Source organism: Phoenix dactylifera, chromosome 12, assembly GCF_051530095.1.
Source record: "Phoenix dactylifera cultivar Ajwa chromosome 12, Ajwa_hap1_PhDact_Kaust_v1.1, whole genome shotgun sequence".
NCBI classification, from domain to species: Eukaryota; Viridiplantae; Streptophyta; class Magnoliopsida; order Arecales; family Arecaceae; genus Phoenix; species Phoenix dactylifera.
This window is the reverse complement of record NC_143201.1, coordinates 21,923,308-21,939,277: the sequence shown is the minus strand read 5'-3', so window position 1 is coordinate 21,939,277 and position 15,970 is coordinate 21,923,308. Positions and strand designations below refer to the sequence as shown.

Genomic DNA, 15,970 nt, shown 5'->3' with positions numbered 1-15,970 from the left:
AAAGCAAGAACATTAAAATTTACATGAAACCGTAAATTGGGATGTATCTTGGCGATTGCACCCTCCTCCACATGGGACAAGTTTCTAGGTTTGAACCTTGGGAGGTGCTTCCCATTGCTATTCCGAATAAAAAAAGGTCTTAAAAAAAAAAGCGTACAAAGGATACCGTGGTGGTGAAGTGAACAAGCGTTTGAGAAAGAAAAAAAAATGATATTAAAAATGTTTAATAATTGGCGTAGCAAATCACCCAACTGGAGGGTCCAAAAATTCCCCAAAACCCTCATACAAGTATTCTTGTATAATACAAATGGATTAAGGGTCCTAGAAATTCAGCATGGGCAGCAAGATAAAATCTTACAAAGTTCGACAGATTTGACAACAATGTAATCTGCATAATCTAAAACAACTTTTACATGGAAGAATTTTTATCCATGTTGTTAACTGGTCCTCAAGCCTTCAGGTCTTCTGAATTTGAAAAACAAAAGAAGACATATAAACGCATATTCTCAACTAGTTTACATCTTCGTCGGAAAAAAATTATCAGGATCTGAGATCGGATGCAATCTTGATTATAATTTGATGCATACCTTTACCAGTTCAATGTTGCTCCTGATGGATGGGAGAAAGGTAGTATCTCAGATTCGAGGACCCATGATGATCAACATTTTGAACGGATTGGTGCCATCTTCTATGGCAGACGAAACCTAGCATTGCAAAATGAATAAACTGAAATATGAGTCAGCATCTTGAGAGGAGCATAACAAAGAGCAAATTTATAAACGAATTCAGAATGTCATAATTAATATTACATCCAAGCTTATTAATTAATTATTCAATTCTTACCTCCAAGCAGCTAACATAGAATAAACCATCCTCCCTCGTCACAAAGACGTAGAGGTTATACTGAAAGGTCACTTCTCGCTGTCAGAAACCATTAATTTAGCAAAGACTAGGGGTCGGGAGATGCCACAGTTCTTTATGTGGTGGAAAACTCAGCAATGGCTGTACATTTTGTCCTCTGAAACTAAGGAAGATTAAATCGCCACTGCATCAAAATAGTCGGTAAAGTAGATACAATTCCCTCTTAAGCTTCGAAAATTAGAGGCCGACAGATAGGACAAGCCTTTCTCCAGGAGCAGCATCTGACCTTCTAAGCTTTCTAGCCGGAGCCGCTTTGGGTCTTCCCATGCTCCCGTCTCGTTTAAAAACTACAAAGCCGACAGGTTGATAGTGCAAGCGACAGCCACCATAATGCCTGATAACCAGCAGCAAGTCGCCGGATTCAACCCCATACTTGAGACCATAACAACCCTTGTACGGTTCCATTCCATGAGCTCTAATGTCATGCCTGAAAGCATCCAATCATAGTGGATGGCATGCAACTTCTCTCTAGAAAGTCTAGACAGAGAATCAAATCTCAATTCTACAGTATATAAACTAAATCGTAACAAAGAAAAATAATCACAATTCGCAACTGGTAAAGGTTTTCTTTTAAAGTTGCTGCATAACAGAATTTGATTGTTTCCAAAGTCGGGCACATTCATTTCTGGTAGGCAAGCATCAAGCTGTTCATGTATGATGATTGGCTCTATAGGCTGCTAATCTGAGTTTTCGTAAATGTACAAGAAAACTCTGAAAGACAGAATAGACTAGTTCAAGGCTATTTATTCAAGAAGAGTTATGAAACAGACAAGATTGGGGGCTCCTCTCCCATATAACAATGACAAAAAAAATATTTAATTTAGACTTATTTAAAAAAAATTACACCTCTAAAGGACTTCTCTCATTTTCCACTAAAATGCATTACATTTACCAAACAAGTTTGTCAGGAACAGGAACCATCAGCTTCCTGCGGTGAGTTCTCTCTTTGCCAATTGGTTTTGTTGTGTCTGGGCACTACTATCCTCTTTCTTCTCTCCAGTACTAACGCTAACTTGCTTTGATTTAGTATGACTCAAAGGTTCTGAGCAAGCTCCTGAGTGGTTTTGCATAGGTGGAAAAGCTCGACGCAAAAATCTTTGAATCATTTCATAACTGGTGAAAGTGATGACAGCGGCTGGCGTGGTTCTTAATAAGTTCGTGGCACAGCCACGGTAAAAGCCACGGATGCCATCCTTTTGGAAGACCTTCTTAGTGCAATCCAGAGCACCAGCATAATGGTTTACAGCACTGCGTGCATGGCCTTGTTCCTGCAGCCTGGACCTTACAACCTGAGGAAGGAATAAAATTAAATTGAGACACGGTAACAGAACAGAAAACATGATTTAGAGCCTGTTTGGCAGAATCCCAGCGAATCCAGTCGGATAGGCCAAGAGACCTTTTTCCAATCCCGCCGGGATTGGGCCTGCAACCTATGCTCTTTTCCTTTCCCTATCCCACTTCCTCACTTTTATGCAACACCCCCACCTCTCTTATTAATTTGGGACATGAAATAATTTCATGCTTATGACCCAAGTCCTAGTTTTCAAGATAAATGACTGCACTCCAGGATTAGGCCTCATGTCTGAAAATAATAGATTAATAGGCATGTCCCCAATCATCCATGGCTGTAAAAATAGAAAGATCAGAGCAGTCTAACCTTCCTTCGACATTTACAAACTACAAATACCAGAACTTGTCAATTAACCAGCCACAACCAGTTTTAAGCATGCTCTCCACAAATTTGAGACAACAATCCTTTACGTCTTGTGTGAACTACCCAGTTCCACTTGGAGTCTGCATGCAGTTTACATGCTGAGATAAAAAGATTATTAAACAATAATGAATGCATGAAGCAAACAATTATCTATTGGTGGAAAGCTAATATTCACCAACTCTATCTTGTCCAGCATTCCTTTATATTAAATGTCCATTTTCTGGATGCCTCGTTGGGTAATGAATAGGACTAATAAAACTATGTAGTCTTTTCTTGGAGGGCTCCAATAAAATTTTGGAAGTTTTTGTTTAGTCAATTGGGAACATAGTTTGCCGGTCTAAATCGCAGGGATCTTCGAGATCTAAATCTGGCACTATTTGGTAAATGGTGGCAGAAGCTTCTTGGCAATGGTGATTTCATCTGGGTCAGGTTGGCCCTGTAATCCTATTACAGGAGAAGGTGGCTGTAGGAAATTATAATCAACTATCTTCTCCCTCTTCCTTTTGAAAGCATGTCCTAAAGGCCAGAGATTTTTTGTATATGGCATCTCATTCATTCTTGGTAACAAAAGGTCTATAGATTCTGGATCAGATGGATTGCTGAGTACCTGTTATGTGACCTATTATTCCCAGATATTTTCAATAAAGCTATGGATAAGCAAGTGATAGTGGCTTCTCAATTCAAGAACAAGGATGGTTCTCTCAGGCTGCCAATTGACTCAAGAATAACTGCGATGAAGATCATATTGATATATGGCATAGTTTCATACAAATTCTAGACCACATAAGACCAAATTCTTTAGATCAGGTCAGATGGCGATGGTCAGCCGATGCAGTGTTTTGATGTAAATTGTACTACAGATTCTTCAACTTTGGTGGATTGTTGTTGGCAGCTTTACCAATCATTTGGAAGACTTCTGCTTGGGGAGGTCAAAATTTTTCCTCGGGTTAGCTGTGAAAATTAAATTATTAACTTCTGACAATCTTCCTAAGCAATCTTAGCCATGTCAACCTTCCTGCCCCCTCCATAATGCAGATGAAGAAACTGCTTTCCATATGTTTCTACATTGTTCTTTTGTGCAAAAAATATAGTTGGCATTTAAGTGCAACTAATCTATTATGGGATGGCCAGCATCGCTTGGGATCTATCATCAATGGTCATCTAGCAGGAATTTGGTCAGAGAGTAATGCAAGGGCGTTCAGATTTGAAGAAAAGACAGAGCTCACTCTTTTGAAGGAGCTTGAAAACAAGTAGAATTTTCGGCCCTGCTAGCTTCCATGGTAGAACTTTAAATTCTTCAAACATCTTCGCTTTGGATTTTAATTTTGATTTTTGTCTGCATGTAATATCTGTTCTTGTTCATTTCATGACCTCAATGACATGAGTTTGATGGGCCATAATGAAAACAATGATGAGAGTGCATACCTCATGAGGATAAGTCATTGTTGAGGCAAGTATTTTAGATAGTGAGGAAGCAATAGCTACATTGCCGGCACTGAGCTTATCCACAGTTGTGTTATCTGAGCATATAAAAAAGCTTCAGTATAATATTAAAATGTTTTTTTTAAGAAAAAAAAAAGATAATTGTCTAGATAAAGAAAATTCCTTTACCCCTTCTTGCTAAGTATGATTTTATCTTTTCGTAAGCTGGAAACTGGATGGCGACATGGCTAACACCCACCAAGGCAGGAAGAAGACCACTGTCAACCATGGAGAACCAGAATATAAAGAAACTACTCAATGGGTTTGAAAAGAAGGTAACAGTGTGATCAAGTTAAACTAGAGACAATCAACTCACCTATATAAACCTCGGATGCCCTCTTCATGTGAAATTCTTTTTAGTGCAGACATTATGCTTCTGTATGGCACAACTCCAGGTCTCATTCCCTGTGTCTATTGCCAAAAGAAAATGTTCCCCTTGTTAAGAAGACCATAATATGCATTCTGCATGCCTGTTATTACAAACTTCCAGTTCTGTTTGGACTTTAAATGGCAAATGCACAAGACTAAAAGACTCAGAATGAATAGCTACCATGTCTAATCTAGGTCAGAAGTGTGTGTGCCATGTTAGGTATTTAGGTTTGATTTATAGATGATACCCCACTTGGTTTCCATCTGCAGAAGAGGTGTCCAAAATATAAAGTTCCCATATAGAAAATTACAGTCCCTTCAAATCCCCTCTAGCTATGATAAATGCTTTCATCAATCTACCCCTCCAATCTGACTATCCAACTTGAAGAATTCCCCATCTGATACTCCAAAAACTGATGAAAACATGGCCAAGTTTTGTCGAATGCTAGTTCACTAGGTCAGCCGCTCAAGGATCAGTTACACGTACTAAAGTAGAAATCTTGCAATATGTGAAATACTCCTTGATTTAGCATGCCATCAACACATCTTGATCCAACTTCGAATTTTTTTTTAAGAAACATAATACTAACTTTTCCAATAAAGAATGATTAGAGAGAAACAATGACCTGAAAAATGCACCCATTATAATATCTTGAAATCAAGAGACATCAAACTTTTAGAAGCATGGAGGAGCGGGGCAAAAGGTTGATGAAAGAAAAGGGGGAATGCTTCAATACATGGTAAAATACAATTTAGAAGACATTGGGAAAGAGAGGCAATAAAGCTAGTAAATTCTGAAGCCTATGGCGATTTAGATAGCTTAGGCCAAAAAAGTGAGGGAAAAACCTTAAAATTAGCCTGGAGGTGGAACAACTTTAGAAGTATGGATTGGATTAGGTGCAATAACAGAGATTTATATGGTTTGCTAAAAGATAATGAGGTTATGCAACTAAAGGAAATATTTCTGAAGAAGAAAGAATGCATGCACTGCTTTAGCAACTTGGAACATAAATATGACAGAGCAGCCCAGAAGTAACACACCAGGCATGAAGGAATACTAAATAATATAATAATATCACCTAGGATGTATGCAAAGGAGGGATGGTTGTGGTGAGATATCTCAATATTGATGCAGGTCTACACTCTACACCAAGAGTCAACCCCAAGACATGTTACACATGTCATTTGTAACTATAGGAATGCTATTCTGAAGGAGGCACCAAGATGTACATTTTTTGCATGTGATATGTTGTTGACTGATGTTGTAAAAAGAGTCCCATAACCGAAAAAAAACAGAAACCTGAGACGACAACACACAAAAAAAAAGCTGAAGGATAAGGGCCTAACTTTTACAACTAATGTAGCATAAATGCAACATAAATTTTGTGAAAATCAAAAGGGAAATGAAACCTGAATCATATAGCAAGTAGATAAGTAGGTGCCATCTGTTACATTATCTTGGACCAATTTTTCCAAAAGAAATGATAGACAAAGACATGACTGATACAATATAAGGTGGTGGATGAGGTGTGAAGTGCTTTTAAGTTGATGTCTAATCATCACATGCCTTTGAGAGTTGATGGAATATTTATAAGAAAATGGCTGTTAAGAACTCTTTATGGATCAGGCAGATAGAAAGGGGGAAAGGCCAGAACACATAAAATGAGAATGGAAATGATGATGATGATGATGAGGATGCTCAAGTAGAGGTACAACAATAAAGACAAAGGTTGAAAATGAGTACACAGAAAGAGTTGAAGCTATAGATTATGAAGTGGCAGAGAAGCAACAATAGTTTGAGCATGTGCATGATGATTCTACCAATACCAAAATGCATATCTTCCAAGCCCCATCAAAATGAGTTTTGACTATGAAGCATAACTCTAACAGGGGCTCCCTTATATTGGACTAATGCTCCTCATTGCTAGATTATTGTACTTAAGGCATTCAAACATGTGCATCTTTCTAATGTTTAAATTTAAATTGCTTGCTTATTTGCCCTTGTTAGGTTTCTGCTGATCACATGGCAGGATACATCCACTGGCACATGTTGTACTTAACTTCTTAACAATGTAGCACTATTTGAGATAAATAAACTATTTTGAACATAACCAGATGCAATGAAAATAAATGATTTTTATATTGCTTGTAATCTAAGAAGTTAAAATCATAAAAGTTTCTCATCAATGAAAAGAAAAAAATCCACCTGCTAGTTCTCTCATTCCAGTTCTCTTTGTAAATAAGATACCTATTATAAGAAAAGCTTATATCACTAATACATAATGCCTTCTCCTAGAAAAGAGCATAAAATGCTCAGATGGCAAAGAGTAATAAAACTTCTATAAAATATAAAAGCATTAGTTGATGTTAAACAGCTTTACAAATGAATTTTTCATCGATTTAGAATGGCTTACATTAATGAAGAGAAAAGACATGGAGACAAAACATACTTGGAGTCTGGTCTTAACAACCCATAATGGATTGGTTGCAATGGCTGTTGCAGCTCCTGCACCTGAGGCAGCAATGATGTTTGCTCCTATTGATAATTGATTATTTATGTCAGCTGCATGTCCACATGTTAAAGCATATCAGGGTTACACCAACCTTACTGCATGTCATTATACATAAAATATTGAGACTAAGCATAATACATGTTCTTATAACTCAACCAAAATGATTAAAGAATTATCCAAACCATGTGAAAGAAGTTTCCCTTTGAGCTTATCATAAACAGTGAAGTATACCTGCAACATGAAATCACATTGTCTATAAGAATGGACAGTATATCTTTACTGGGGCCACAAAGTAAAACCACAGCAGAATTAATAGAGTATCCTGATATAACATGAATCAACATATTTACCACAGGTCTATTTAGAAATCGTTTAATCTTTAAATGATATAACATGAATCATTTAATCATTTATGATAAATTGACCCTATTTAGTGTACTCTATGGGGAGAAACTATGTATATGATTCATGAGTTTATATATATCAAACTCACTACTAATCCCCCATAGAATGTCTATGGCGTTCGCATATTTCTAGGTCCCGTCATAATCAGGTCCTTCAATATGATGGTAGCTTGGATACTGAATCTATCCCTGTTGTTCATAGTGCGATGTCTAGTATTGTTCGGGATAATCCTCCTGATAATGAGAGGCAGCACCGTACTGTGACTCTAGAATGCATTCATATGGTGTCTATCCCAATGCAGTGTACTCGAAGAAAAGAACACAAGAAAGGAAAAAAATGAGAGTTTAGAGAAGCCAAAGATTCCATGGACCCTAATATTTAGGTCAATCAAATCACCTCATAAATGCCATGAAGATGGGGTCCTCATACCTAACTCCTGCTAGCTAAATGACAGATACTTTGAGACAACATAACGAATTCTTTTGAGTAAAAATGCATGATCAATAATCCAATCCTTGAAATACATGCAAGTCTGACACCACAATTACAATGCAAGCCATGATAGATGCATTAGAAAGCAATTTCATCTATTCAATCATCACAGGCACAATATGGAACTTCCACAAAGAAAAATCATTACAACCCTAATACACTGCTTCGTTAAAGTAACATGATCTAAACTATGTCATACCAGTTTTATGAAATAAAAGCTGAAGCAAGTGATTGTCACTTTTGGCATCCTGCTACAACTTGGGGAGCTTGTTTTGAGCAAAATGAAGATTTCAAGTATGGATTTTTCCTCCTTATGGAACTTAGAAGGAACAATAATCTAAAAACTTATTGTTGCAATTTTGCTATTGCCATGCTCCCAACATGGCCAAATGCACCAAAGAAATAAATCTCAACTCTTAAATTTCATCTTGCAAGGTGCCATGAAATGTATATAGATATTTTCTCATTCACATATTTATTTATTTGTTAATAAGTGACCTCTTATCATGCAACTGAACCAGAAATTTTTGAAACAAGCCGCAAAACACCTTAAATTTAAGTATCGATAGCATTTGATATGGCTGTAACAACCTATCAAGAGACTAAAAGTAAAACCACTCAGCCTGCAAATCAACTCTATTACATCCGTGCCTTGTTAGTTACATTCAGTAACCAATGTTTCTTTTTTCTTTACTAACTAAATATATAACTTTTCTTTACTTTTACTGAAAACACTATTTCAAATCAATAGCACTTTAAAAAACACTAGGCCAATATTTCTTTTGATTCTTGCAATTAATTACCTTGTGAAACTGGCTTTTGATTCTACTTGATATTAAATGCTTCTAACAATTACATTACGATATAAAGATCGTGTAAGGAAATGTTTAGCCAGCAAAGTCACTCAAAAACATTCAAGACTTTCCTGCTATTGCTACAAGCAAACCTGCAAGACATTAACACAACAACTTCTTCGAAGGAGGATCTGCGAAAGATGAAATTCTCTTAAACTAGTCTTGAATTTAGCTTCCCCACTTCTTTGCAACAACAAGCTTTGTCTCCATGAATTTGTCATAAGACGGGGACAATATAGCCATTAATAGCTACACATATGGAAATTATGGTTGACAATACTCAGCATAATATTTCATCACAATTATAGAATAGGTGCAATCTGGGTTAAGATGTCTACACGTTACTTGGTTTATGGTCATAGTTATATTTCATATGTCTGGATTCATATAAGCAAAAAGTAATTGCAAACTAGCATGCAAGCTAAAATTACTCACGGCCCAGTTTGGAAGCAATGCCAAAATTGTTGGAGAAAGACCTCGGTACATTCCTCTAAAGCCTTCAGTTTTTATTATTTGTTCCAAGCTTGAGACAATAAGACTTCCTGATTTAAGGGGGAAAAATACAAGCATTTCATAACCTTAAATAATTGAAAAAAAATCAATGACTAGAAACCAAAGAATAATTTAATAAATCAAGTATATATTGTTGGTGTAAGTCTATTTTATAGTCTGATGCAGTGTAACAAATAAACAAATTTGAAGCATTTAATTCTTTAAATTGGTGATAAATACAAGGACTAGCTGCAATTTTTCAGGAGCATGATCATGTAGGACTCATTGAGATAATTAGAACAGTAAAAGATGTGATGCAGTTACACTCGTGTGGATAAAATAAAAAGGCAACACAGATGCTTTCTATAACTCTATGCTATTGTTTGTGTCTGCTAAATGATGCAGGATTGTGATGGCTTAGCATGAAGCACCAGTACAAAGAGACACATCCAAGAATATCTCGTGCCTGTAAGTAATTTCATGAAAGAAATCCATTCCAGTTAAATTTGGTTTTCAAATTGGAAATGCAGAGTGAAGATTCAAGCATGCTTATTTTAGGGTTTCTATTATTATTTTCTAAGGACAAGTACAAGGTAGATTAGGTTTATTCATTAATTCTATTCAGAACGGTGTACTCATCTTCACTTTTCCAAGCTGAAATGGGAATTCTCCAAGAACTGATCCCGTGAAGTCCATGGTCTTCAACAGAGCCATGCTCGTAGGACGAACACCAAGGGTCATATTTAGGTGTGTATGCATATCTGTGTCTCGATGTGTGTATCATGTATGCATGCATAAATGTATGTGTATATGTATGAATTTGTTCAGTTTGAGGAAGAAGTAGCAAGAAGAGTCATCTCAGTTGTCAATTCCTCTAATCCTTCTGTTAGACAGTTGAATTTTAGGAGGTGGTTAAGCATCTTCTTTTATTCTGTCATGGCATAGTTGTTGATTCAGATGTGTGAGTTCCTATGTCATCCAATTCCTACACTTTGTCATAATTCTCCTAGAAGGTCATCAAAACATTGAGATAACATATGTCCTTTTTTCATGAACAGGTATTAAAGATAAGGCACTGACCTGTGATTTCAGTAGGCTAGACTTATAGTTTTGAGGGTTTTATTCCCTCAATTTTGTCGACCTCCATTAAAGCTGCAGAGTTTAAGCATGTACTACATCCTTTTTTATTTCAAAATTGTCCAGAAGTTGATATGGGTTATAGATCTTCAATAGCTGATCTGAGTTCACCACTAATAATAATGATAACAGGAAGTTGCATATAATGAAATATACAACAGTTTTTACCATCAATCCCCATGAGGAGAACTGGGTGAAAAAGTACTCATTGAATAAATCTTTCATCATCAACAATGCAATGACAATGATGTGACTTATGAATTTCACCAGGGCAAGGGATACGGTCTCATTCTAAGATTCATTTGTCTGGAAAAAGAAACTTGCAATCAAGAACAGATTGTTGTTCTCCTCTAATATATGATGCATACCGAGATTACAAAGACAAAGAACTTCGTACAAGTTGGCCCTAAAAAAAGTGCAGGTCCAACACATTAACAAAATAATACATCTATGTTTTATAGGCATGTTGATTCATTATATCTTAACGTTTGTCAGTTTAATCTACCATAGGGTTTCGTGAAACTCGCCATGAGAAAGTGATTCACCAATAATTTAGAAAACCTTATCTTAAATTCTGGGTGAGGCTATCTCTACAGATCACCAAAACAAGTTAATAACTATAAAACTTCCCATAAAACCTAACATCCAAGATAATCCTCTTAAGAGTCAGCCCATCCTAAAACCGCAAAATCAAATCCTAGAAGAATTCAAACTCCACTGCAATTTTGTTTTTGGACTTCAAGCCAACTTTTAGGCATCTATCAACAGAACTAACCAAAAGTAATCACTAAATCATTTTAGGTCTTCAATTCAGCTTCCAATACCTCAAATAGACATTGCTATTTTGAGATGTGCCTCCATAGACACAACCAACTCAAATTTACAGAAAAATTGGGGACATAGCCTCAATCCTATAGAATTTCATATTTAAACAACAGACATCTCTTTAACATGCCAAGGCTCCATAAGCATATTAATATTCATGTCTTATGGGTCAACCACATAGGGGAATAAAATATGCGTGTTCTCTGAACTTGGATTGAGTATGTTACATCTTAAGCCTGGCCAAAAAAGTGCTTTCAGTTATTTTCCAAATTAGGAATAAAATACAAACTGAAAACAATTTAGCATCTTGGGTTGCATCTGGGCTTTAAGCATTTCATCCGAACAACTTAAGGCAAGCACGAAGCAATGACAGAGTTGAAAGTTGAGCTACATGCAGCAAAAGTCTCCGATAAAAAGGCAATAAATTGACGAACAATGCGTACAACCATGTACAAAACCACTTCTACATTGTTAGGATGACAGGGTTGACTTCAACTTAGTTGCCATCCAACATTCAAAAATGTTGATAAATATCTATTGACGAGATAAGCCATGTTAGTATTGCTCAGGTTTTCTCGAGCTGTCCATATGTGAGAGTAGAATGAGAGGACAGTTTTACGTGGATCTATAAGAAGGAAATCAAGGAAAATTTTCTAACTTATTTCACCTTCTAACATCATGAATTCAATCAACCGGCTTTTTCATTACTATAATTACTAATTACTCATCCACTCATCTCTCTCAATATCGTAAATGGAAAAACAGTTAATTTATGCCGTAAGTTAAAGAAAAAAAAACGAAAATTAAGGAAGGCATACCCCGACGAGCCGAGGACGGAAGACTGGGCAGCCCATGAACCTGAAGCCTCGTCTTGATCACATCCAACGGGCACACGAAAGTGGCCGCAATCATCCCTGCAGCACATATTTCTCAGAAAAGGGATCCAAAAAAATGGGAGAAAAACTTAACAGAAATATTACTATAAAAATCCGGACAAATTGAAATCAATAACAAGAACTAACCAGCAGAGGCGCCAGCGCAGGCATTACGGAGGAGATCGCGGGTGCTCGGGCCATGGAATTCTTGAGACATCCCGATATCTCTACGAAGCCCAACCAAGAACCCGCTGCCTTCTTCGTTCCAAGAAAAACTTCCGTGGGAGCGGACGCAGGTGTGCTCGCATGGCGGGATCAGCGGAGCTTGGAGCTCTAGCTTAAATTATACAAAAGATGGGAGAAAATAAAGGGCAAAAGGGAAAGAAATTGGACCTCTCGCTTTCTTTATTCTCTCGCGTTTTTTTTGGGCCGGAGTCAAAAGTTATCAACTGATGAGGAGGCGAGAAAGTAATCTAGAACCGCCCTCTGGGAGACTGTGGGACCCGGTTGAATCTTTTGCGAGAAAGATGGATTTACCGTCCTTCGTGCGAATCCACCGTTGGCTTGCGCAATGATTGCTCCAAGATCGGCGCAGACGATGAGTGGAAGGTTTGAAATGCTTTACGATCTGTGTGGAGAGAGATCCGACGGTCTACATCGGAAAGAATATCAATCATTCCTTCCCGTCAAAGATACAACCCCAACTGGCAAGGATTTACTTCTTGATTTGTTTTACGCGAGGATTTTTGCTCTTTAAGAAAAAGTCTTATCTTATCATAAAAAAAAAAAATCTGATCTATATCATCTCTTAACGGCAGATCCACACAAAGGAAGGAATCTACGGTCTGATTTAATTATAACTGACGTAACCAATCACCGGTCCGTTCCGTTGGGCACGTCTAGGACTTGGTCAATATGGACTTGACCGGCAGGTCTACTTGTCCTTTTGATCAAACGGGGCTCCCAACGGTCTAAAAGGTTCGAAGGCCCGTCTGCATACCGTTCTAGGGTTTGGGTGGTGCGTTTCAATTTTGATGCATAGAAGAAATATTCAACTTGTTTTCAAATCAAAGGAAAGAATTTTGACATGACATGGCTAACTTGGTTTAAGGTCATGACATGGCTAAGGGTGAATTAATTCATTGGATGACCAAGTTCAAATATATAGTCAACAGCAAATAGCTTGCTATAGGAGGGAACTCCGACATTAGGGGCTCGTTTGGTTCGCGGAAAAAGGAGGGGGAAAAGTGTGGTCAACGGAAAAGTAATGAGATACCTCTTGTTTAGTTGGAGTTTTTAAAGAAGAGAGACGAGAAAGTTGTATTCCCATGGAAATACGATTTCCATATTTCATGGGAAAGTCTTTCCCATGAGAAACATGGAAAAGTTACTTTTCTATGAGGCGGAAATCACTCCATTTTTATATTTTTCCAAAAAGACCCTTCAGCATTAAAGAATCATTAAAGAGACATTAAAGATCTAATTTTTATTAAGGGCATAATAGGAATTATACATAATTTTTTCAGAAAAGTGGATGGCCAACCAAACATAAGCACTTTGGAAATTTGTCACTTTTTCATGGTCAACCAAATATGCCAAAAATACTTTTTTAGGCATTCTCTTTCTAGGAATTTGTTTTCCAGAAATCATATTCTTAGGAGGAAAAATATTTTCCGCGAACCAAACGAGCCTTAGGTAAATATGACTGACTCCTTTATTTGTTGAGCTTTGATATTTTGATGGTTTTCTTTAACAGTTCAAATACAAACAACCAGATAAAACTTTATACATACTAAGTAATGTTAATAACTCTGTATTCAAGCAATTTTGGATCGATAACAAGTTAACCAGCGCTCTACAATTGCAATGTCCTGGTCATAAAAGATGATGAAATTATGCAAAATTATTTCAACCATGATCCCCAATTCTAATCCATTCTTTAAGATTTTTTGAAAATTATTGATAGATGTGAAATATTGATTAAAACATTGTGGATAATATGTCAAATAACTATTAAAACATATGAAAATAGTTTGGTCTTTGCAGATGACCGTGCATGAAATCATGAGTGCTCAAAATGAAGAAAAACAACGTACTGACCTCCTCAAATATTTTATTCAAAAACAAAAATCTAAGAACTAAAAATCTTGGATAAAGAAGATCGATAAGTTTAGTAGAATAAATTCTAAGATGTGTGATGCGAAACTTTATGCACTTCATCATCAAAAAGCAGGAAAAAAAGTCATGCACTTTTAGAATCTGAAGAGAAGAATTGTCCAAAATCAAGTGATAAGCTCTTTTAACTATCAATTAAGAAAAAAAGAAAGCAAATCATTCTAAGATGAACTAATAGTCAAGCTTAGGGACTGAAGTAACATTTCAATGAATACAATCATAACTATTGGCCAAGTATGTTGTATACACCTTCGTGGGCAATTTACTCTGGGCATGTTAGAAGATCAAAAATCAGATATCAGTACGGATTTTTTTCTGACTAAAATTGTAATTGTGCTGTGAGAGGACTCCAATAATATTTGCTTTTAGTCATCCAGACCGTCCTTTGGAAATTGTCTTTCAAGCATGGTTGCAAATAAGTGCTTTGGCATGTCATATACGAGGCCATCACAAGTAGAGATGTCATATGTTCAACCGAGAGTTTTACCATTAATTATACTGATATATTTTATTTAAAATTTATACTGGTATATTGTTTTGAGTAGTTACAAAGTTTCAATAATATTACTATGCATAGACAATGGGCCCCCATTCAGAGTTTCAACAATGTTGCTATGCATAAATAATGGGCCTTCTTGAGCCCAACTCTTAATTGAACTTTTGAAATAGAAAGTTGGTTGTTATAATGACCATCATTCATTAGACATTCCAATGGAAAATAGTACATTATGTGATTTTTATCATTGCTAGTGCAATAATATATTCTTTCTTGGGATAATATGAAAAATTGAATTTAAAATACTAATTTAACCAAATGAAGAAGATACGGTTATTGCTCGGCAAAGACTAATTAATAGATATTATTTAAACTTTTGCCCCATATATTGCAATTGCATTTTTAACCAACCAGGGAGTCTTGAATTCTCTCATTCATCTCAAATCTGTTTAGATCCCTGAATTTTTTTTATATACCATGCTCCATCGTAGTGTATTAGCAAAATAAGGATTACCATAGGCCATGGAATCCATAAGATTGATATACCTTTTTCATTTTAAACAAATGATGGGGCTACCATTATTCATTTGAAAGAAATAATGTGAAAAAGTAAGCTACGTGGGTATGGCAATTTATGACCCAACCCATGAACAACCCACTTTAAACAGGTTTGAGTTTAGCATAAACAGGTTTGGGTCGTAAATGGTTTAATCCGTCTAAATCTGTTTATTAAATGGATTGGGTTCAAGTTTAAACTTCTGACTCATTTAACCCATTTTGATCAGTTTAATAATTAGGTCGGATTATAATATGACCCATTAAATTTGTTTAACCTATTTGAAATCTGCTTAACCTATTTTGGACCCATTTAACTCGACCTGCTTAAGGTGCTTAACCTACTTAAATTCATTTAACCCATTTAAAGCCCGTCTAACATGTTTAGCTCGTTTAACATGACTTAACTTTGGGTTACCCATTTAATAAACAGGTTGGATTTAGATTTAAAATTTTGATTTATTTAATAAACAGATCGAGTTTGAGTTGATAATTTTTTTATCCGACTTGCATCTAATCCAATCTAGTCCGATTGCCACCCCTAAAGCTACATGTCATGCTCCAATGAACTCATCCATAATCCATTCCAGGGAGATTGTTGGGCAAACGTAGCAAAGTCCATTCAACTTACCCCTCAGGTGTCAATCAAATGAAGATAGAAAAAT

At 36.3% G+C, this 15,970-nt stretch overlaps 1 protein-coding gene across 5 annotated transcripts; it reads right to left on the bottom strand.

Moving 5' to 3' along the window:
* Positions 1–34: 34 nt before the first annotated feature.
* LOC103701880 (nicotinamide adenine dinucleotide transporter 2, mitochondrial-like) lies at positions 35–12,542 on the bottom strand. Of its 5 annotated transcripts, none has more exons than XM_088709089.2 (9): positions 12,227–12,542; positions 12,023–12,118; positions 9,186–9,292; positions 7,182–7,230; positions 6,937–7,049; positions 4,434–4,528; positions 4,247–4,335; positions 4,061–4,155; positions 35–1,348 (listed from the first exon to the last, which is right to left on the bottom strand). In XM_088709089.2, exons 1-9 carry the CDS (start codon positions 12,294–12,296, stop codon positions 1,343–1,345), a joined length of 720 nt encoding a protein of 239 aa, XP_088565215.1. In that variant the 5' UTR covers positions 12,297–12,542; the 3' UTR covers positions 35–1,342. The 5 variants fall into 5 exon arrangements, with proteins under 5 accessions (XP_088565215.1, XP_088565214.1, XP_008782321.3 ...); XM_088709088.2 differs by lacking the exon at positions 35–1,348 and adding an exon at positions 1,375–1,398; XM_008784099.5 differs by lacking the exon at positions 35–1,348 and adding an exon at positions 1,651–2,210 and having other exon boundaries at positions 12,227–12,540.
* Between the last annotated feature and the right edge of the window lie 3,428 nt (positions 12,543–15,970).

Bases quoted from the DNA above. Each gene is read 5' to 3' on its own strand.
- LOC103701880 (XM_008784099.5), bottom strand. From the start codon at position 12,296: ATGTCTCAAGAATTCCATGGCCCGAGCACCCGCGATCTCCTCCGTAAT. The intron at 7,231-9,185 runs GTGAGTAATTTT...TTCATGTTGCAG, and splicing joins CATTGCTTCCAAACTGGGCC to GTATACTTCACTGTTTATGA. The intron at 4,336-4,433 runs GTGAGTTGATTG...CATGGTTGACAG, and splicing joins GGCATCCGAGGTTTATATAG to TGGTCTTCTTCCTGCCTTGG.